Source organism: Podarcis liolepis (genome assembly GCF_965112155.1).
Source record: "Podarcis liolepis genome assembly, chromosome: 9".
Taxonomy (NCBI): domain Eukaryota; kingdom Metazoa; phylum Chordata; class Lepidosauria; order Squamata; family Lacertidae; genus Podarcis; species Podarcis liolepis.
The window spans coordinates 51,172,014-51,194,362 of NC_139564.1; the positions used below are offsets into that span (position 1 = coordinate 51,172,014).

A 22,349-nucleotide genomic window follows, 5' to 3' on the forward strand; every position below is an offset into this window, starting at 1 on the left:
ATTCTGTAATTAGTGCTTTGCAGTGGTTCATTTTTTATTATGGCAGATGTGTTTCCGCAAATGCAGATTTTTTTTTTGTTCTGGTTGTGATCAGGCATTTATATTCTTTTGCTAATTTTGTAATCTCTTTCTTGCAGTTAATAGAGGGTTTATTTAAATATCTTCAATTAATACTCTGTTCTGTTACTGAGCTAAATGGAGCAAAACTTGCCTTGAGAACCATGTTAGGCTCCCTGAAGGAAACACCTGTTTTCTTTCATCTTAAAACACATGTGTTTGCATATTTTTAGACATTTGTATAAACAAAATTTAAACTGTAGGACAAAGAGACTTCCTGAATTTTGCCTCAAAGAACAATTAAAACCTGCTCAAATGGTTTCCTGGTTGATCAGAACTGTTGTCTTATAAAAATAGGATAACTCTCCCATCCGTTCATGGCCGCCAGAACTGATCTGAATGTTTGAGGCATGTTTTCATCCACCAAGATCAATAATAGTTGGCAAACTTATAATTCGTAGCTTTGTTACCTAGGTTAAATTTGATTATACAGTGGTACCTTGGTTCTCGAACATAATCCGTTCCGGAAATCTGTTCAACTTCTGAAATGTTCGAAAACCGAGGCACAGCTTCCAATTGGTGCAGGAGCCCTGGAAGCAATAGCCAACAGCCGCATCAGACGTTCGGCTTCTGAAAAACGTTCGAAAACCGTAACACCTACTTCTGGGTTTTTGACATTCAGGAGCCAATTTGTTCATCAACTAAGCTATTAGAGAACCACGCTTCCACTGTAATTAAGAAAGCTATCCATGAGATCTTGGAATATTCCTGCTAAGGAGGGGTTATTTTAATAATTTTAGATTCTAGCAAGTGCCCTCATCAGTTTGGGATGGTTGCTGTAGAAACATCACTTACAATTAAACATGCTTTTTTGTGTGTACAGGATATCCTTCACTATTAATTTAAATGTTTCATGTACAAGGAAGCAAGAGCACCCCCCCACCCTTGACTCCTTCCTTATTTTCACCTAAGATTTACATACAACTGATCTTTTGAAAATTGCTAACTATGAAGAGATAAGTGATCACTGAGAATGTAGTACTTTCTTTTCTGGTGGGACAAAGACTGTGGCCAACCTATATGGATGTGCATTTAATCGGTTTTGTTTTGAAGATGCCTCTCTGACCTCACTGTTGTGTGTCAAGACCCCAAGGCCTCCCCCTTATGTTGAACCTGGACACAGTATATTAGGTTAAATAGGCAAATTTGAGCCACAGCTTTATTGATTACAGAATGTGAGTGGTATTGGCTTAGGCATTGGAATTGAACCGACTATATCTGACTCCTGCCCGCCATGCAGGTAGTCCAGTAAGGGTCAACCACCAATAGGGGGAGCCCTGTTGTTGTACATCAACTAAGAACTCCCCCAGGGTCCCCAATTGTGGCATGGCCCTAGCCCCTACCTGGGCTTTGGACAAGATCCATACATCCCGGATCCCTTTAAGGGAATACCCTTAAAAATGGAGGGGCAGGTGATGGCCACACCTCACCTCCCCCAAACCAGGTTTTACCAATGCCTAACTGCCAAACCTTACAAAAGTTGTGACGGTTGCTACAAGGTAGGTGAAAACCAAATGGCCAGTGCCAATTTGCCAAGTGGGAAAATTCCTACCAGGCCCCCTCAACAGGCAACCAACTGAGATCCATAGCAAGGCCAAAATGTTGAATGGGAAGGGGTGTGTGATGTGGCCAGGGTCTCCCCGATGATGCAGGGGTTTAGCCCAGCCCCTGCTGTGTGTGGGAGGCCACGTGGCCTGCCTGAAACACTACCCCACCCGGAAGTGGAGCGGCCTTAACAATTCTCCTCCCACAACATCTGATGAAGTCGACTGTAGCCTAGAAAACCTTATGCTGTAATATGTTTGTTGATTTTTAAGGTGCCACAAGACTCTTAGATGTTTCAGGGGTGAAAATAATAATAAAAAGCTAACATGTAAACCGTTTATGAACAATACATTTCTATGATGATAAAAAGTGTTGTGGACCAATAAAGTTTATTAGTCAGCTTGCACAATTTGTATCTCTGTTAGCTGTTTGTGGCATAAAGGAAAGAAACGCAAAGCTACTTTTGTGAACTGTAATACCTTGGCACTAGGAGACAATCCTTACTTTTACTACAAGGTGTGGGTTTTTGTGTGTGTATGTGTGTGTTTTGAAGTCAAGACTGCTATATGGGTCTGTTCTTCAAAATTCATTACATGCTGACCTTTTTAAGTTCAAAAAGTTAAATTTTTAACAATTGTTTTTGATAGAGAGTAAAGGTAAAGAGACGGCTGCAATGAAAGCTGACCATCTGAGAGCCCGGAACATGAAGAGGTATATTAACCAGCTAACTGTAGCAAAAAAGCAGTGCGAAAAGCGAATACGGCTTCTGGGAGGTCCTGATTATGACCAGCAAGAAGATGGCATCTTTGACGATAGTGATGGCCCACAGAACCAGAAGGTAGGCATGCTGGCTCTTTCTTTCTTTCTTTCTTTCTTTCTTTCTTTCTTTCTTTCTTTCTTTCTTTCTTTCTCCCTCTCCCCCCCCTCTCTGGGTGGCGTTGATGCAGCTTCTTCTGCCTCATGTTATAGGACCTGATTGGAAGTAAATGCAGGCAAACTGGAGGAGTCTCAGTACTGCAGCGGCTACATGTTTGCACGAAGGAAAGGTTGTGGCTTTTGTAAACAATGCAGAGATTTATCTCTTCCCCCCAAAAAACATTCTATACTTGTTATCTTTCACTTCCTTTGGAAAGTTCAAAATATCTTATGTGAGCCTGCTATCAGGGACATTGGCAAGGCCTGCACCTGACTCTCTCTGATGACTCTAGCACCGTTCACAAATATTGACTAGCTTCAAGAGCCAGCCGGAATTTTTTGCTTGCTGTTGACCCTTGCTCTCCACAAAGTGGGAGCATGGAGGTCTTCGCTGCAGTGCTGCTCTTGAGTTTCAGAGGAGCCAGGAGCACCTCTTGAAGCCCAGTGCAACCGTGCAGGGATTTGTCCTCATCACATTAAATTTGTAGGGACTGTGACCTTGCTAGTGCTTCTATTTCTGCTTTCCAAGGCTAAGCACAAGGTCAGGGGATTCCCCAGGCATTGTCAAAGTTTGGAAGAACAGAGAGAAACTTCCAGACACCACACTGACTATGGAAAGCAGTGTGGAGTCTCACTGATTCTGAAGCTCAGCACGAGATCCAGAAGATACCCTTCTTGTGTGTTCTTCAAGTGTTGCAGAACTTGCAAACAAGGGTGCAAGTCCCTAAAAGCTTAAACTCGGACAGAATTACATTTTTCATGTGGCTATTTCTGTATGATATTCTCACCCCCGCCCCCGCAGTTTTAGTGGAAACCTTTTGGAAATTGTCAATTTCTTTGGAAAGCCTTTAAAAGCTGGGACTCTTTTTCCACAGTTAACATAATGGTACTCATACTACAGGCCAGAATGGCCCTCTTTCTTATAAAAATTGTGCTATATTGAAATGTAGTACATAATTTTAGTAGCTTACCTAAGTCAGTTTGTCAAATACTTTGTCATGAAATATATGTGAATCATATATTTGGGCATACGGTTGGCATGGGGAAGAAACTCCACATTTCATAATAAAATATAACAATTTATATGTTCCAGCTGTGCTTTGGCAGAATATTTGAGCAGCAAAGGTTGTCCTGTGCTGACTTCACAGGTAACAATAAGGACACTACCCCAGTCAACACAAATTGTCGTTCTTCCGGGTAAATGTGGACACAATTGGACCACATGGCTGTAATTCTGTGTGCATACATTTAGAATTAAGTCTCTTTGGATTCACTGGGACTAATTCTGAGTAAATATACACAGGACCCAAGACTGAAAGGTTCATTAACTCAGCTCCTCCTGAGATGTGGCAGAGTTAAAGGGCACCTGTTGAATTTTCATCCCTAAGTTTGAAGCTACTTGACTTTAAAAAGCTTAAAGGGACACACCGTAGCTGTGGACTAGCTCTAAAATTAGATCTTCTAGTTCATAGCCAATCACGTGACAGGATTCTTGCCTGTGTCCCAGCATAGCTGTCTGCTTTCAGTTTATTGCAGGGCACCAAGGGTACTGGAATTTTCAAGACCTTGTGAGAACATTTCAGCCTTGTTCAAGGACTATACAAATTTCACATGCTTGGAAGAGAAGGCAATTTAAGAACTGTATCTGTGTTGACTGCAGTTCTAAGCATCTTACTTGGATGCAGCTTCTACTGACAACAGTGGGTCTTGTTTCTGAGTAAATGCAATTAGGATTGTGCAAAAATTTGGTAAAACTGGCACGAATGCTTGCAGCCAAAGCATTAAAACCACAGCCTCTTCTACCATGATAATGATACATCTAATTCATTTTTTAATTCCTTTCTTGCTTTAAAGCAAGTCAATCTGTGAAGAAATATTTGCAAACGTGTACCACTCCTGACAGTACTGAATTAATAAAGTACAATGAGAGCGCCAGTGATTGTGTTGCGATAATATTTCAGACTGAGTTGTATTTTTCCTTTTATTACCCTGTGGCATTTTTTATATGCCCTTGGATTTGACTCCCCCTGCCTTGGGGATTTAGAAGCATCTAAATAGGTTTAGAGGCAATGAGCTATTTAAACAAGCGGATGAAATATATAGCAGCTGAATTTAGTTTTAAGATGGTTAGCAGTAAGAATCACTGGAGGGAGAGTGGCCTTCTACTTCCTTCCATTTAAAGGAAAAAAAGAATCCTGTCAAATCTGTTTGCCTGGTATGCATAACAAATTCCTCTTCAAAGAGTCCAGTTTACAGAGACGTTGACATTTTAAAGAGTAAATTGAACATATAGAGAAAAAGGGAAGGGCAAGAAGAGTCAAGTAGATGTTCTGGAGTGGCCAGAACAAGATTTTCAGCCCCTCTTGTTCCATTTTAGCTTTGGAGAGCCAGACATTGCCAAACATTTCCATGCCTTTTCAGTACCCTGCAAGGCTGAGAACAGGTTTTTGGGCTTCTCCAAGGCTAGGTTCAATGAGATGGGATACATTTTGCTATGAATTCCCCGCCCACCAGGTACAACGTGTCCCCCTTGTGGTGGCTTGGGGCTGTGCAAAAGAAGTCTAAAATGTTTGTGGTGGGACCTCCAGTGGCACACGAGTGGCACCCGTTTCCCACTCTGCACCTTTCGTGCATAGTGAAAAAGGCCAGGCCAGGAAGAATTGGGTACACGAGTGCCCAGAGCAAGATTTTAACAGTTTTGTGGGAGAGAGAAGACCCAGGAAACGTGCAGCGACTAAAATCCTGCTCCTGCTGTGTCCAAAATGCAATGGCCACGTTACTTTCTGGGGTTTCGTTTAGATCTCTCATAACCCCTGTTTTAGAGCAGGAGCATTGGTTGCCAGCTTGTTCCCAGGGCTAATTCAAGGTGCTCATGCTAATGTTTGAAGCCCTAAATGACTCAGGTGCCGAATTTTGGAAAGACCATCTGCTTCCCTAAGGCCCTCTCAGGTGCTAAGATCAGCAGAGGGGGCTTTCTTGGTAGGACCATTGCATTCAGAGGTTCATGGTGGTGGCCTGCATGAGGACATTCTCTGTGGCAGCACCTAAGTTGTGGAACCTTCATCTGGCACCTTCACTATTGAATGGCCCTTCTCATTGAATGCTCTCTTTACCCTAGCCTCTAAAACATAACCCTGAGATGTATACTTTAAGGATGCATCCTATTTTTGTGATAGTAAGTTGTTTTAAACTGGTTTTAATGTCGTATTTTTAAATTGTGGCAGCCCTCCTTGGGAACTTAGGGTGTAGGGTAGGTAAATAAATTAAAACAACCACCAACATTATTATTATTATTATTATTATTATTATTATTATTATTATTATTATTTATTATAGGACACCCCTGCAGGGCTCCCCTTCTACTAACAAGGTGGCGCTCTTGCATGCAGTCTCTGCAACTGCAGCTGCAGTTCCACATTCCTTGTTGCTGGCTAAAAATCAACCACCATCTCTCAGCCAAATCTTACCAGCTACCTGACAGCATTGCTGTTAACAGGAAGGAAGAGTTCAATTTCTTTTAATCAACACTGAAGCTATAGCTGATTCGGGTGGTGAAATGAACAGGGACAACCATATTTATCTGGGGTCTTTCGGGAAATACTTTGAGCCTCCAAAACAGATGTATTTTTTTCATGCTGAACATTTTGCTTGCCCTTCCAGCCACTAGATTTTGGTTACAGATAGCAAATCAGCAGGCATATAACTGTGCTGATAAGGAACACTTTAGAACATTTATTTCCCTCCACTCCAGTTAAGTTGCTTCTTGAGTTCTTGGTTAGAGCATGTTGGATCCCAAGGTTCATTGTTTCTGTATTGTAACAATTGCAGCACAGCAGTGGATTCCAGTGTCTCATTTGCAGCTCAGCGTGAAGCTATATGAGCTAGTGCTTAAGCTGTTAATGCTCTAGTTTCAGACATGTTTGCTGGGAGCAAGTCCTGTCTATTTATTTGGGACTTATTTAAAGGTAAGCATGCCTAAGATTGTCCTGCTGGCCGTTTTACACATAATTGCTTCGGCTCCAGATTGCAAAACTAAAGGTGAGGTGAGAAAAAGCTCATCAACCAGGAAATTGTATAGATTAGAAGTGGAGTTGGGGGCTACTCTTGCATATGGATCCATCAGTGACACGGAAGAGAATGGAAGAAACTTTGCACCCCTCGGGGCTCTACTATATGGAGGAAAAATAAATAAATTCCTTCCAGTAGCACCTTAAAGACCAACTAAGTTAGTTCTTGGTATGAGCTTTCGTGTGCATGCACACTTCTTCAGATACACTGAAGCAGAAGTTGCCAGATCCTTCTATATAGTGAGAAGGTGGGGAGGGGTATTACTCAGAAGGGTGGTGGGAATGGGAGATTGGCAGATAGCTGAGATGAGCCTGTTGACGACTCTTAACGACTGCAGTAGGTCTTACAGGAAAAGGCAAGGGGTGAGAAGGTGAAAAATGGCTTAGTCATGTATAATGAGATAAGAATCCAGTGTCTTTGTTCAGACCAGGTCTCTCCATGGTTTTAAGTTTGGTAATGAGTTGCAATTCAGCAGCTTTCCAGTCTATTTCTGAAATTCCTTTGTAGTAAAACAGCTACTTTGAGATCTTGTATAGAATGTCCTGGGAGATTGAAGTGTTCTCCTACTGGTTTCTCTGTTTTGTGATTCTTGATGTCAGATTTATGTCCATTTATTCTTTGGCGTAAGGTTTGGCCTGTTTGTCCAATATAGAGAGCTGAAGGACACTGTTGGCATTTGATGGCATACACAATGTTAGACGACCAAGAACTAACTTAGTTGGTCTTTAAGGTGCTACTGGAAGGAATTTTTTTATTTTGACTATGGCAGACCAACACGGCTACCTATCTGTATCTATATGGAGGAGTTCTGCAAAATTCATAGAACTGGATTGGGTGAAGGAGTCACTCTTTCTGAAGATAAACAAAGGAAAATTAATATAGTGTGTTCCTTAATTCCTTGGGTAAATAATTAGTGTGTGATCAGGTGATCAGGTCTTAGTAGTTGTGTCATGAACACTCATAAAAATTGTCTTTAAGGCTGTGCAATATAGCGTACCTTTGTACCATTTTTTAAGAAGTTAACAGCAGAATACTATATCTGCTTCTTTGGAATAAACAATTGCTTATTATGTTTTTAGTATTTGGTTGTCTATCCAGAGAGCTGTGTGATGAGCTGCTGAGTTATTCCTCCCAATTTCTGGATACAATTCCTTACTACAAAGACACTTTTCCTTGGAACTGGGGGGGAAATTCAAAACTCATGTTTGTCCAGCCCTTTGAAGGAGTTTGAAATGGTTTAAAATGGAGGTGCTCAGAAAGACCTTTTTTTAAAAAAAATGTTTTGTGCAGTTATGTATCAACGCCTCCCGGGGACCATATAGAGAAGGGTAGGTTATAAATGTAATTAATAAATAATAAATTAAAACTGTTTCCAATACAGTACAAGGAGCTGCTGCTGCTGAACCTAGTATACACAAAAACATTCTTGCATGTGCTAAGAGGGGCCCTTGTGGAGATGGCACTGGTGATCTCTGCATCCATGAAACATTTTTAATGCCTCCTGAGATTTTTATCAGAGTGCTGGGAAAATGGTAAGGTATAAAAAAAACAATGAATCCAGAATCTTGGATTAACTCTGCTGATCATTCCAACCTTAATCCACTTTGTCAATAATAAGTGCACTTAATGAGGTTTGTAACCTGTGAACTAGATTAGTTAATTGAAATAATGTCATTAATTGTCCCCCTCCCCCCTCCAGATTCTTCAATTTGAGGATATTTTGTGCAACCCATCCTACAGAGAGCACTTCCGAACATACATGGAAAGAGTGGATAAGAGATCTTTGATCAGCTATTGGGAATGCGTGGAATACTTGAAGAATGCTAACAAGGTACAAAGTAGATAAACATATGTCATACCTTGTTATTGGAAATAATTTTTGGCAAGACTTTTAATTGTAAACCAGTGTTGTATAAAAAGTTGGCATTGGCTTTAGTATTCAAATTGCATATAAACTGCTCCTAGATATTTTATCAGTCCAGTCAGTTGTGCTGGTGTGGCAAAAATCAGGCCAAATTTAAAAATCAATTCCCTGTTTCATGAAATGAGTGAAGAAAATGGACTGTTCGAAAACATAAACAGTTAACACTTAATCTTCCAGATCACTGGTATTTTTTTAATAATGTTTTTAGTGTTCACATGCAGAAGAAGTCTGCTGCTGTGATCTCCCTACCATGTGTTGCTGAGGATCAGCCATATGAAAAGAAAAACCTGCATGGGGTGTGATCCTTCTTGCTTTCTGTTTGAGTATGCTGTACTCTGGATTATGATTATAATTATTTGCTGTATGCTTACAAATATTTAAAACCAAGGGTCATTCTTCAGAGAACCGAATAGGATAAACAAGCCTATATTTAACTGCATGGTTCTTGATTATGATGGATGCATCTCTTCATGTTGGTTTTTCTTCCTCCTTAGGCTGAAATACCTCAACTTGTGAGTCAAATCTATCAGGATTTCTTTGTAGAAGGTAGAGAGATTACTGTGGAAAAGTCACTGTATAAAGAGATACAGCAGAGCCTTGTAGGCAACAAAGGCATTGAGGTGTTTTACAAAATCCAGACTGATGTTTATGAAACACTGAAGGACAGGTACTACCCATCGTTCCTTGTCAGCGATTTGTATGAGAGGCTGATCAAGAAGGAAGAAGAGAGGAGTACTGTTCAGATGACATCTGACGACAAAGATGAAGTGGTGAGTGATGCCTACAGATGCACTGTTGTGGACATGGAAGATAAACTGGGTAAAAAACTAGAATATTTGATAGCATAATAATATTGGGGGACATGGATCATAAGCGCTGGTGGATCAGACCAAAGGTCCATCTTAGTCTATCATTGTTTCCAACAGTGGCCAGGCAGCAATAGCTCTTCCTACTATTGCCCCAACAACTGGTGTGTTGTCTCTGAACCTGGAGCTTCCATTTAATTATTATGGCTAAGAGTAAGTGGTAGACACATCTTCCATCAAACCCCTTTTAGGGCAGCATTCATGGTCCTTTTCCCACATCATGTTAACTTTCACAACAACCATGATGTGGCTGTGAGATAGTGGCTGGCTCAAGGTTAACCTGTGAGCTTTGTGATTTGAGGAGGGATTCAAACCCAGATCTCATTCTAGTTGGTACAGTTATTTACTTCTGCTTAGACCATGTGTGTTAAACCAGGTAGTCAAGTTAATGGATTATACTTTAACATATATTGATCACTGTTGGCTATCCATACTTTCTCTTCTAGAACCAAGTTTGTGAAGAAGTTATTGATGAAGGAAGCTCCGGAATTAATGAGCAGGCCAGTTACGCTGTGAATAAGCTACGCCAGCTAAATGACAGACTTGAATATAAGAGACAAGCTCTAAATTCTCTCTGCAGTTCACCAAAACCTGACAAAAAGGTATGTGGCTTTGTTATCTATATGCATTATACTGGCAGACTTGTGTTTCAGAGTAGGCATGTAGATAGAGTCTAGAGAGCTTTCACTTCAAAAAATAAATTGGAAGGTGCTGTTTTCCAGGCTTCTCATTAGCCACTGATTGTTCCACAAAGGCAATGATATACAATATTTAATATTGTTTCCTTCTCAGCACCCTGAAAATCTGACCTTAGCAATTTATGCGGGTTGCAGTGTTGTTCTGTCAATGAATATAAGTACATATGTAGCTGTCTGACACAGAATCAGATCTTTGATTGCTTATAACCCAGTAATCGTCAGTTCCAGCTGACCCTGGTTCTTCTCCAAGGACTCAAGCATAGATCTTTCTCAAATCTATTACCTGATATTCTTTAACTGGAGATGGCAGAAATTGAGCTCTGGACATTCTGCATGTAAAGCTGGTGCTCTACTGCTGAACTATGAACTTTAGTGACAATGTGGTATAGACAGTGGGGCTTTCTAGCATTTCTGAAATGCTGCATGAGGGTCTATGGGCCTTTTGGATGGCATAGCATCAAACCTGCATTCCTGCCTGCTTCTCCAGTTCTGCACCAGTGCTTGCTCTTTGGTTTGGTAAATGAGACACAAAATGATACCAGGTCCTAGGTGTTGGCATGCAAGGTCCTGCCATGTGGGTTGATTGCAATATCACAGGATAATATTATTCGGAGCTTTGCAGCTGTGTTGCCACATGGAATTAATCTGACGTGTTTACTGGTATAACAGTAAGAACTGGTTTTTGTTCTGATACGAGCAATCAAGGGGAAATCAAACCCCTTTAATTTTAAAATACTTGGCAACCGTTCCATGACTTCATACAGCATGAGAACCATGTTCATAACCTGCCTTTGACACATGGCAGTCTGTGGAGAGTTCTACTAAACTAACCTCTGGAGTAAAACGTTGTCAAATGACCCAGAAGTTTTTAAAATTTTTAATTTTTGTTGTTTTATTGTTGTTACCATGAGCAATGGAGAATCAATAAAAACATATATTTTTTAGTAATAACTGCCTTTATGGGAGTTGCTTATAAAAAATTGTTGGTAGTTGGTTACTCGTGTATTTTTTGATCAAGTATAAGCCTCTTCTATTCTATTTCACTTTTCCTGCTCACATGATTCAATAAAATAAACCACAATACCACCTCAGCACTTTCAGATCCTTCAGTGCATCCTTGGGCTTCATACATTAACATCAAAAGCAATGTTGCTGTGATATAACAACTAAGGCATGGCTAAGTCAGATTCCTGGGTTCAGGATGTGATGCATTCATCTGAAGTCATGCAATTGCCACTTGGCCTTTGTTACAGTTTTATAGATAAACACAATATTCTGTGTGTACCCATAAAAATGGTGTGTAGCATAACCATACTTTTTCAGGTCCAAAGATTCCAAAGCCTCTTTACAATCTAGCTCTACACCATGATGTTGGACCTCTCTGCATGGATTATCTATTAGGTTGCTGAATGTGCATTTCCCCTCAGCTGTCTAACAGCCTACTGTGTCCCCCCCCAAAAAAAATATCTAAGTGAATTAGTGCTGGACAATATCTTAAGTATTTTTAATTTTGTTAGTTCATGGCATCTTTTAAAAACTTTTCTGTAATGATTTCCCCCTTCCCCCTATCTTTCATGAACTCAGCGCTAAATCTCCACTTATCATTATGTTTCAGGGCTTAATTTGCTTTTCATTTCTGAACTATACGTGACCTTAAGCAAATTATGCATGACCTTTTAAGCAGTACTGCTATGTCAAAACAGAGTCATTTAGATGGGGAATTGGTTTGGGAGCTTTTACTAAATTCCTTGCCTCTTTCCCTTCCACTCCATGACAATTTTTTATTTCTCTTCCTTATTGCTACACATTTTAATCTGTTTCGTCCAGCACAGGGGCGCCGACTTATAAAAAATATTGGGGGGGCCCATACCGGGGTCCTGCCGCTGGTTCGCTCGGGTAGCCGGGAGAACGCAGTTCGAGGTGGCGGTGTTGGGGAGAGACCCTCGCTCAGGGCGCCACTAGACTTGGCGGCCGGCGGCCTATCTGGGGGGTTTTGGAGCGTATTTCGGCGGAGCGATTGGGGAGGAGGGGGCTTGTTGCCGGATTCTTCAGCTGAGCCGGAGATCCGCTGCTGGGGGTCCCTGGGCCGAGTTGTGAGCACGGCCTGCTGAAGGGAGATCCAGCCGATTGCGCGACGGGGACGGCCGGGGCTCTCCGGCTAGGGTGCGCGGCTGGCTGGCTGGCGAGGGAGCAGGTGGGGAGGAGGCGGGGGTCCTCACTCTCTTAGGAAACGCACCCACGCGCCCGATTGCCACGAAGTCCGAAGGGTGCGTGTGTGGAATTAAAAAGCAAAAACGAGATATGGGCAGGGCAGGCAAAGAGTTTTCTGCAAGAGGATGGAGGGCAGGTTGAAGAGAAAATCACTCAGGATGAGACAGTCAAATCAGCCATGATAAAATGGGCTCAGGATATTGGGTATAACATCATGTTTGAGGACTGGGAAAGGTTATGGACCACCGGAATGAAATTCACGGCATGTAATGCCTTGAAGGAAAATATTATGAAAATGATTTATAGGTGGTACATGACCCCAGTCAAGCTTGCAAAAATATATCACCTGTCTGATAATAAATGTTGGAAATGTAAGGAGGCTGAAGGGACATTCTTTCACCTCTGGTGGACTTTTCCAAAAGTGAAGGCCTTCTGGGAAATGATCTATAATGAGTTAAAAAAGGTATTTAAGTATAACTTTCCCAAGAAACCAGAGGCCTTCCTCTTGGGCATTGTTGGCCAGAAAGTGTTAAAGAAGGATAGAACTTTCTTTATGTATGCAACTACAGCAGCAAGAATACTTATCGCAAAATATTGGAAGACACAAGATTTGCCCACACTGGAAGAGTGGCAGACGCAATTGATGGACTACATGGAACTGGCTGAAATGACTGGCAGAATCCAAGATTTGGGAGAAGAAACAACGGAAGAGGACTGGAAAAAATTTAAGGACTATTTACAAAAACAATATAAGTTGTATGAATGTTAAAAATTTACACGATTCGGAAACTATAGCTTCAGCAATTAGATTTGGGAAACAGGAAATTATATTTTAAGTAAGAAAAGGTCAAAATCTAAGGTAATACTATGTTTAATTTAAGATATAAGTAACTGATGAAAAGTATGTTAAATTTAGAGGTATAGTATTTGAAAAGTACAAAATAAGGTACGAAACAAGGTAATAATTTGCTGATATCTTTATTATAAAGAATGCAGGGTAAGGGAGATGCGAGGAAGTCCAGTTAGTTATATAAAAAATGTGTTGAATGGTTGGTTTTCTTTTCTTCTTTTTCTTGTTCTTTTACTTTTTTCTTCAGTGTATGTTTCTAACTTTGTATTTGAAAACTTAATAAAATATTTATAAAAAAAGAAGAAGAGAAAATCCTTTCGCTTTTCTGGGGCGCAGGGAAGTCTCAGAGCCGGAGGTTGGGGAAGGGACCCCCTTTGCTCTGCCCTCTTCTCCCGTCTTAGATTCGCATGGGGGTCCCCGCCTGAGCTTGCCTGGCCACCGGGCCACACAAGGGCCGCGCTCTACGCGGCGCACCTTGCTAGCCGCACAGCTGTCCTCCACGGCTGTGGAGCGGCCCTGCGCCGGTGCCCAGCCCCTCTGGGCGCCCGCTGCGCTGCCAATGACAAGCGGGCGACGTCGCGGGCGGGGAAGGCGTCGCTTTCTTTCCCGATCCTTCATCCTCCCAGTCTTCCAGCCCTTTTTTGGGTTGGAAGCTCGTCTCGTTCGCCCTTCTCCTTTCTTCACCCTGCGCGCAATTTTCCTCCCTCGTCTCCCTCCCCATTTCTCCTTCCTTCCTGACTGACTGACTGACTGACGGGCTTGGGCTCGGGCTCCGGCTCGGGCTCCGGGTCGGGCTCGGGCTCAGGCTCGGGCTCGGGCAGCCACAGCGTCGGCGGTGTTGGCGATCGGCGGCGCGGGGGGATGGCCCTCCCGGGGGAGCCGGCGCTGCTCAATGGGGTTGCCAAGGAGACAGGCCGGCCGCCCCCCTCCCCCGGCGCCCCCCGCCGCGCCGGTGCCCGTTATCGAGCTGGTGCGCGCCGGGCGCCCTATAAAAGCCGCGGGCGCGCCCACCGCCGCCCGAGATTATTGGGGGGGCTGAGCCCCCCCAAACGAATTTTTGAGGGGGCTCGGGCCCCCTCAAGCCCCGTGGAGTCGGCGCCTATGGTCCAGCACATGCACCAGAGTGATCTGTTGCAATAGTTGTGTAGATTTTCTTTAAAGGAAGGAAGGAAGGAAGGAAGGAAGGAAGGAAGGAAGGAAGGAAGAAATATGATAACCGGTAATAACAAGTGGTTTCCCCCCCTCCTTGGCAGATTGTTTCTAAACTGAAGGATGAAATCACTCTGATGGAGCGAGAACACGGTGACCTTCAATTGCACATTGAAAGAACAGATTGGTGGTGTGAGAATTTCGGCATGTGGAAAGCCTTCATAAATTCCAGCGAAGTATGGATTTTTCCTTCTATTTAATTTTTTAAAAATATATATATAAATAAGTGGAACCTTTCTGTCATGTCGGTGTGCATGCATATCCTTTTCCAGTATGATGATGATATAATAATAATAATAATAATAATAATAATAATAATAATAATAAACAACCAACCAACCCTTTCTCTGTTTTAGGTCATAGAAGAAAATGGTGAACAAGTGCCCTGTTACTCTGTCATGGTGAGTTTACAAGAGATTGGCAGCGTTGAAGCTAAGGAATGGACGGTACTCCGAAAGCTCAGCGAGTTTCAAAGCCTACATAGGAAACTCAGTGAGGTATGGAGAACATGTGGAAGTTGCTCTTGCTTAGTTTTAATATTCTGTATAGCCAACTTCTGTATCCTCCGTCCCCCATATTGTAGGGAAGGAGCCAGACATGTCTGCTGACAAAAACAACAACCCGCTATCCAGTACCAGGCAGTCAGATTCAATAACAATGGGGTAGGAGATGGGGGGGGGGTCAGATCTGGCAACCAATGCACCCCTTGGGCTTCAGGTAGTACATGGGTAGACAAGTCTAAAAAGCCTGGGAGCACAAATTTTGATTCCCCTCTAGCCGCTATGGTGGCTCATTTACCAGAAGTAATGTATTTAGCAACAACTCTGAAAGTGTATACATGTATTTGATTCTGACCACGCTAAACCTTCCTAGAGCAAAATATATATCAGGCGGCTTAGTTTGGTCAGAATCAAGTTGGGGGTTCTCTTCATGAGCTCCTGCAGTTCAGAACATATCACTCCACTGATCATAAGCCCTTTTTTGCCCCCTTTCCTTCCTCTTTCCTCTTTTCTGCTCTTGTGAGGTAGAAAATTGGGCTGTTTTGTTTTCGCTCTCTTGGTGTTTTGTCTCCCTTCTGTTCACTACATTTACTGATTCTTCTCAGCAACATTTTTCTGTTCAGGGAACCTGGCAATTTTCTCTTTGTTGTCTTGTGTTTTTGCTGCTGGTACTTTCAAGGGGAGTATTCCAACCACAGGGTGCCTTCTGTGTGTTTATTATTTATTCACTAAATTCATATCCCACCCTTCCTCCTAAAGGAGCCCAGAGCAGCACCAAACACCATCATGTTCATGTGCCCCCCGCACCCCCGTTCTTTTAATCTGGTTTTGGCTCTCAACATCCTAGAAGAGTGTAAGCTTATATGCTGTATCTAAAACTTTTTATCCTGTGTTCATGTTAGTTCAGAGCGTTGGCTTAAGCACATCAAGTCAAAGAGGCATAGCATGCAAGGCATACTATGTGTGCATGTGAGTGTGAGTGACAGCAGCCAGTGGTAGAAAGGCATCATGACATGTTAAGCTGACACTGAAGGGCAAATGTGAACATAGGCTTTGTTCCGTCTTTTCATATACACCTAAAGTAAATTATTTTCACGATAGCTCTTTCTTTTTCCTTCCAACTATTTGTTGGTTCATTCTTATTTTGCCATTTTTATTCTGGCTGTATGAAGCTTTACAGCTTTCTTCTACTTGCTTAATTGCACTGACCTGACCCTTTTATAACCTATTATACTCTGCATTTTTTGCAAGATGTTAGTTCAAATGAGCCTTAAGCTGGCATTGGCTTATTTCTGCAGCCTAGTACTGTACTTAGAGCTACTCTTTTTGGCTGATTGATGGAAGAGTTCCTGCAGGCGATCAAGGGTACAGGCAGAGGAGCTGAAAACTAGTTCTTCCCTTTCTGACTAAATTGAACAGGACAAAAATAAAGACAGTGTGTAAATTAAAATGGAGAAATAATTGTGATTTGCTTTCTTTCCCCGTCCTCCCACCTAGTGCTTCCCATCATTAAAAAAAGCTCAGTTGCCTTCACTCAGCAAACTGCCCTTTAAATCAGTAGACCAGAAATTTATGGAGAAGTCAAAGAACCAGTTAAATAACTTCTTACAGGTAAGATATCAAAGAAGCAGCAATCACAATATATATATCTGTTTTATTTTACTAACTCAGAATGGTGCGTTGTTCTTTTTTGCATGGGCTTTAGAGTAAGGAACTCAATTTCTTGACTGCATATTCTCACATTTCCCCCCAATGTTTATTGGCCTTTTCACATACTGCAATCCAAATCCAGAGCGAGCCGAATTTGAAGTCCTATTCATTTCAATTGGGCATTGCTTACAACTAATTGTTGATGTTGATGTGACTTTAGTATGACCAAATTGCTCTGGATTTAGGCCTATGTTATTTAAATGTATAACTCAAGGTATTTTAAGTGCAAACCTAAGCATATAGTAAGGTATGATGCATATGTTTGGATCTGTTTAAATGTGCAACTTAGGTTTACATATGTTTAGCGTATCAAAGAAGTACACTTGTCAGGTACACAGAACTGGCTGGTGGTGTCAAACGTGGCTTTCCTAGCATACAGCCCAATGTAGTGAACAGCTCTTGAGAGGTTGGCTGCGCCTGTAGCCAGTAACAGCTCCTACCTTTCTGTTACGTTCTCTGGGACAAATTAGGTACTCTCTCAGATGGGCTCCACATCTCCCACCTCACCTTTCAATGGATTCTGTGGTGTTTCAGAATCCTACCACATTCTTGCGTCTTACTCATACCATCAACCATGTCCAGACTTCATTAATCAACCCTTTTCTCCAACCCCAAATAGTGATGCAGCTGAAAATTTTCTATAGGTTGCTCTGCTGACCAGTTCATTGAAGTTCCAAAACTGCCGTTGAAAGCAGTCAAGGGGTTCCATGCTTAGAAATCCTTAGAAAAATGCTTAGGAAATCCTTTTAGAGTTCTCTTGGCCCTATAGCCCCTCCCCCAATGTTTAAGGGACGCCTGATCATTAGGTCCAGTTGTGGCCGACTCTGGGGTTGTGGCACTCATCTCGCTTTATTGGCCGAGGGAGCCGGCGTACAGCTTCCTGGTCATGTGGCCAGCATGACTAAGCTGCTTCTGGCAAACCAGAGCAGCGCACGGAAACGCCATTTGCCTTCCCGCCGGAGCAGTACCTATTTATCTACTTGCACTTTGACGTGCTTTCGAACTGCTAGGTTGGCAGGAGCTGGGACCGAGCAACAGGAGCTCACGCTGTCGCGGGGATTCAAACCGCCGACCTTCTGATCGGCAAGTCCTGGGCTCTGTGGTTTAACCCACAGCGCCACCCGCGTCCCCCAATGCTTAAGTAACTCTTATGCAGGATCAAATAATATGTAAAACATCTTAGTAATTTCTTTTAAGTACTGTTGGGGGGGATGGGATTGCTTTATTTGATGGCCCCAAATTGACCAATGTGCAAGGAGAGAGAGGGGGGTGCAGCCTGCACAACTACCCAGCTACCCATGCCACTGACATGCAGCTACTGGGAGAAGTCCAGTTAGCTACTGGCAGCACTGGTGGCAAGGCCTACAGATTTTCCCTTAGCAACTCTATGAGGCCATTGTTAGGTAGGTCCACTTGGCACTTGGACGGCACCAGTGTTAAAAGCATAAACAAGATGCTTCCCCTGTGCTGTTTTCAATTAACATACTTGCCTTGAATGTGCCTAGGAGCTACTGAAGTGTATTGATTCCAGAAATCACTGCTGATTTTGTAAACCCTTAAGACTGGCTGACATCGGCAGTGCTGATTAGCACTCCTTGCCCTCATGCAGAGTCTTCATCTGCTCTGCTTAAAAAAGAAAATTACAATTGTGGTGGCTTTTCTTTTTCCACAGAAATTGCTTTCTGATGAAAGGCTCTGTCAGAGTGAAGCACTTTATGCCTTTTTAAGCCCTTCTCCAGAACACCTCAAGGTTATCGATGTCCAGGGAAAGAAATCTTCTTTTTCACTCGCTTCTTTTTTGGAGAGGCTTCCCGGTGATTTCTTTTCTCATCAAGAGGTGAGTGGGTAAAGAGCAATATTTACAGTAGATGAGCACCCAGAATAAATAGGAAGCATCTCAGATGGAACTATCTGCAGAATTAATTTAAATACATGAACTAATGGACAGCATATTAAAGCGCTCTGCCAACTGTAATGCAGGTTGCCAATGAATGTTTGTGCCATCTCCACATTTCACTGGCACCAACTGTTCAAGCTCCACTGAAAGCTATTGTGAAATCCATTGCGGCTTGTGCCCAGGTACACAAATCTTGGTGACTGAAGCACGTACAATGGCATGCATGAGACCCAAGCCTATGCCATGCCTTGCCCAGTTGAAGAATCCTGGGCAGCAAAGCCTAGGCAGTATTCTAGAAAGCTTCTGTCAATATACAGTGGTATATATAAGTTCTCTGGTTAAGAACTTAATTCGTTCTGGAGGTCCGTTCTTAACCTGAAACTGTTCTTAACCTGAAGCACCACTTTAGCTAATGGGGCCTCCCGCTGCTGCTGCACCGCTGCTGTGCGATTTCTGTTCTCATCCTGAAGCAAAGTTCTTAACCCGAGGTACTATTTCTGGGTTAGCGGAGTCTGTAACCTGAAGCGCCTGTAACCTGAAGCATATGTAACCTGAGGTACCACTGTAGAAGCACCATTGGTCTTAACCTTCTGCTCAACCTTTACTGCCATGGCTGTCCTCACTAATTCATTGGCAAGAAAGAGTAAGAGATAATGGACTATGGGAGTGAAGATTTGGCATTAGCATAAAACAAGTGGACAGCCTTTGAATGGCTACAAGATGTAGAGGCGTAAATCTGGATCTGACGGCTGATTTATATATGCAGGGGCATTACATAGTATCTTCTTACTTAAATGTTTAATTTGAAATAATTTGTGATGCCTGTCTCAGGCATATAAATTTTTGCTGGAGGTACAGACTTGGACAGTGTGGGTGGCTCCACCATTAGGCGGAGGGAGCAGCCTCAGATGGGGAGCAAAAATGGCCGCCATAACTTTTGGAACCACCTTTGCCACCCTGTGCTTGTTTGGTTTGTCCAGGAGGAGGCTGAAGATGACGACGACCTGTCTGACTATGGAGAAGACGTGGATGGGAAACGGGATGCCCTTGCTGAGCCTTGCTTCATGCTGATAGGAGAGATATTTGAGCTGCGAGGAAGTAAGCAGTGGTCTTGTTCATTGTTGGGTTGGACTAGATGACCGTGGTGATGTTCCTTCCAACTCTACAATTCTATGGTTCTGTGAGTGCACTCATCAGGATGATAGAAATGCACCACATTTTCATGCTCAGTTTTAATATGGGAAGGTGGTTTTCTGTCAAATCAAGCACTTGCATATGTAAAATGTCTACATGCACCTCATTGCATAGACGTGTGTTTTTTGCATGTAGCATTAGCATGGTTGTGACCTGGGTAGGTGCACTTGCAACATTTACGCAGGTAAAATTGTTCTACCTGTGGCCCACATAAATCAGGTTTCCTGCACCTCATTTGCATATGTCTTAGTCATGGTTTAGTGTTAATGCGCAGCCCCTGTGTTGCAGAAATAACTCTGTAAAAGAAACATTCTGAGGTTGAGCATGTTGAGCAATGTAACTCTTTAGCTAATTTCCACATGGAAAAAAGTGTATTAGTGTTGCATGCTATATGTTAAAATCCTCCATGTAAAATAGGCAGTGCTTTTTTTTAGGGAGTACTCAAGGGTACACTACACCTCTTTTGTTGTTAAAAAGTGTGACACTTTCTGTAACAACTTCGTGGTGAGTACCGGCGCCTATTTTTTCTAGAAAAAAAGCACTGAAAATATGTAGCAATAAATAAATGAGTTTTGTATCCTGATACATTCAAACCATCTGTGTGCAAATAAGCACTAGGAAAGAATTGTTCACTAGAAAGGTTGGCCATTTTTAAACATTGTCTGGGCTCCCTATGAAGGCTGCTGAGTAGGAAAAGTCATATAATCGCTTTAGTAATTAAAGGGGGGCACAGATTTTTATGTAGTAAACAGCATAACGTGGACATATACTTTAGAGTATTTGAGTAGACCCTAACTGCATGCTTGGAGTTGACTTCTGTGTGCTGCTTGCTTTTGTTTGTTTTAGTGTTTAAATGGGTGAGGAAGACGCTAATTGCACTAGTTCAAATCACTTTTGGAAGAACCATCAACAAGTGAGTGCATTACGATTTCTCTGCTTCTAGAATTGTACTCTGAATCAGCTGCTTGATGCAGGAACAACTGACAACAGCACTGACATGGCTAGCATGTTTGTTCAGAAACTAGCTTCTGCATGTTTCTTTGTATGTAGAAAAGGAAAGTTAAAATTTCACAAGCTTCGTTTCGGAATTACAGACAAATCTTTCTTAACTTTCCCCATGCGCCTTGTATGTCACAAATCCTTATGTACTCAGGGCTGAACCAGAAAGCAGGGTGGGTGGGAGAGCCAGGCTTCCCCAAAATTTGGTGCCAAGGAAATTCAAATTTGTGATCTGCATCAATTTGTATATACCGTATTTTTCGCCCCATAAGATGCACCAGACCATAAGACGCACCTAGTTTTTGGAGGAGGAAAAGAAGAAAAAAATATTCTGAATCTCAGAAGCCAGAACAAGAGGGCTGCGCAGCGAAAGCAGCAATCCCTCTTGCTATTCTGGCTTCTGGGATAGCTGCGCAGCCTGCATTCACTCAATAAGATGCACACACATTTCCCCTTACTTTTTAGGAGGGAAAAAGTGAGTCTTATAGAGCAAAAATACGGTATTTGCTTATTTTGCATAATTCTCATTCTGTCAGGCATGGGGGAGATGAGAGTTACACAGCACATTGCCAAGCTTATGAGACTTCACCAGGCATGCCCTACAAACTCCTACAAACTTCACCAGGCATGCCCTACAAACCTGTCCTTGCAGCTTTGGGGATTAGAAACTTGCCTGTCCGTCCCCCGTCCCCCCCGCCCTTTAAATGAAAGCATAAGAGTTTCAGGATGCTGAATTAGCCAGTATCAGATGTAGACACACAGTGGTTGCATTGAAATATAATGTGACTAGAAGCCACCAGAGGGGGCATGAGAATGGAGGATTTCTAGCTATTTGCATGTTTCCATAGAACAGTGCTTCTCAAACGTTTTGAAGTGGGATTCACCTTTACCTTTTTTAAAAAAAATAAAAATAAACCACTGCTTCCCCCTCCACAACAATACAGTAGTATCACATTTTAAGTTAAAACTTAAAAAGTTTGTGTTTTATAGTTAATATTATTATAGCTGCATTTGTGTATAATTTTATTATTACTGCCAATTATTGTTTTACTCAAACCTAGTTTTCACTGCTTGCTGCTATCCTGTTCCTAGCTCTCTCCCCCCTTTTTATTTTCCAAATTTTAGGTATTGCAGTTGTAAGAGTAACATTTAAATTAGTCCAAGTTGCTGTATTGTCTAAGCAACATATTGTATCTAGGTGGATATTTGCCTCGTGGAAACCCTATTTTTGTTGCTTGATGTGCAAGTTGTCTCTAGGAAGTTTTGAAGTGGGTTAAAAGCATGTCTACTCTGGCTATAGTATTATGACCATTTCTTCTTGGCGCCTCTCCCTCAAGGCAAATTCGCGACACTGTAAATTGGATCTTCAGTGAACCAATGCTTGTTTACTACATCAATGTGTTCCGAGATGCTTTTTGGCCAAATGGAAAACTGGCATCCAGCTCAAAGCCCAGAAGTGAAGAGCAAAGCCGGGAGACGAAACAGAAAGCACAGCAAAAATTACTTGAAAACATTCCAGGTGAGCATATCAAATCACGTGTCATATGTTAATGTTCAGAATGTAATGAATCAAAGGAGATTATGGTAATAAACAATATTTACCATTTGTTTAGCCCTTAGAATGTTCAAAACACTCCACAGGCAGA

At 42.3% G+C, this 22,349-nt stretch overlaps 1 protein-coding gene across 2 annotated transcripts in view; it reads left to right on the plus strand.

The window, feature by feature from the left end:
- Window positions 1-22,349, plus strand: part of SNX25 (sorting nexin 25) — a 52,052-nt gene that overhangs the window by 27,638 nt on the left and 2,065 nt on the right. For both annotated transcript variants that reach the window (XM_083459828.1, XM_083459829.1), the window contains exons 7-17: window positions 2,310-2,500; window positions 8,345-8,476; window positions 9,064-9,339; window positions 9,882-10,037; window positions 14,448-14,579; window positions 14,760-14,900; window positions 16,401-16,514; window positions 18,286-18,450; window positions 19,491-19,608; window positions 20,551-20,617; window positions 22,041-22,222. In XM_083459828.1, coding sequence (XP_083315954.1) covers window positions 2,310-2,500; window positions 8,345-8,476; window positions 9,064-9,339; window positions 9,882-10,037; window positions 14,448-14,579; window positions 14,760-14,900; window positions 16,401-16,514; window positions 18,286-18,450; window positions 19,491-19,608; window positions 20,551-20,617; window positions 22,041-22,222 — 1,674 coding nt within the window. The remainder of the gene's footprint in view (window positions 1-2,309; window positions 2,501-8,344; window positions 8,477-9,063; window positions 9,340-9,881; window positions 10,038-14,447; window positions 14,580-14,759; window positions 14,901-16,400; window positions 16,515-18,285; window positions 18,451-19,490; window positions 19,609-20,550; window positions 20,618-22,040; window positions 22,223-22,349) is intronic.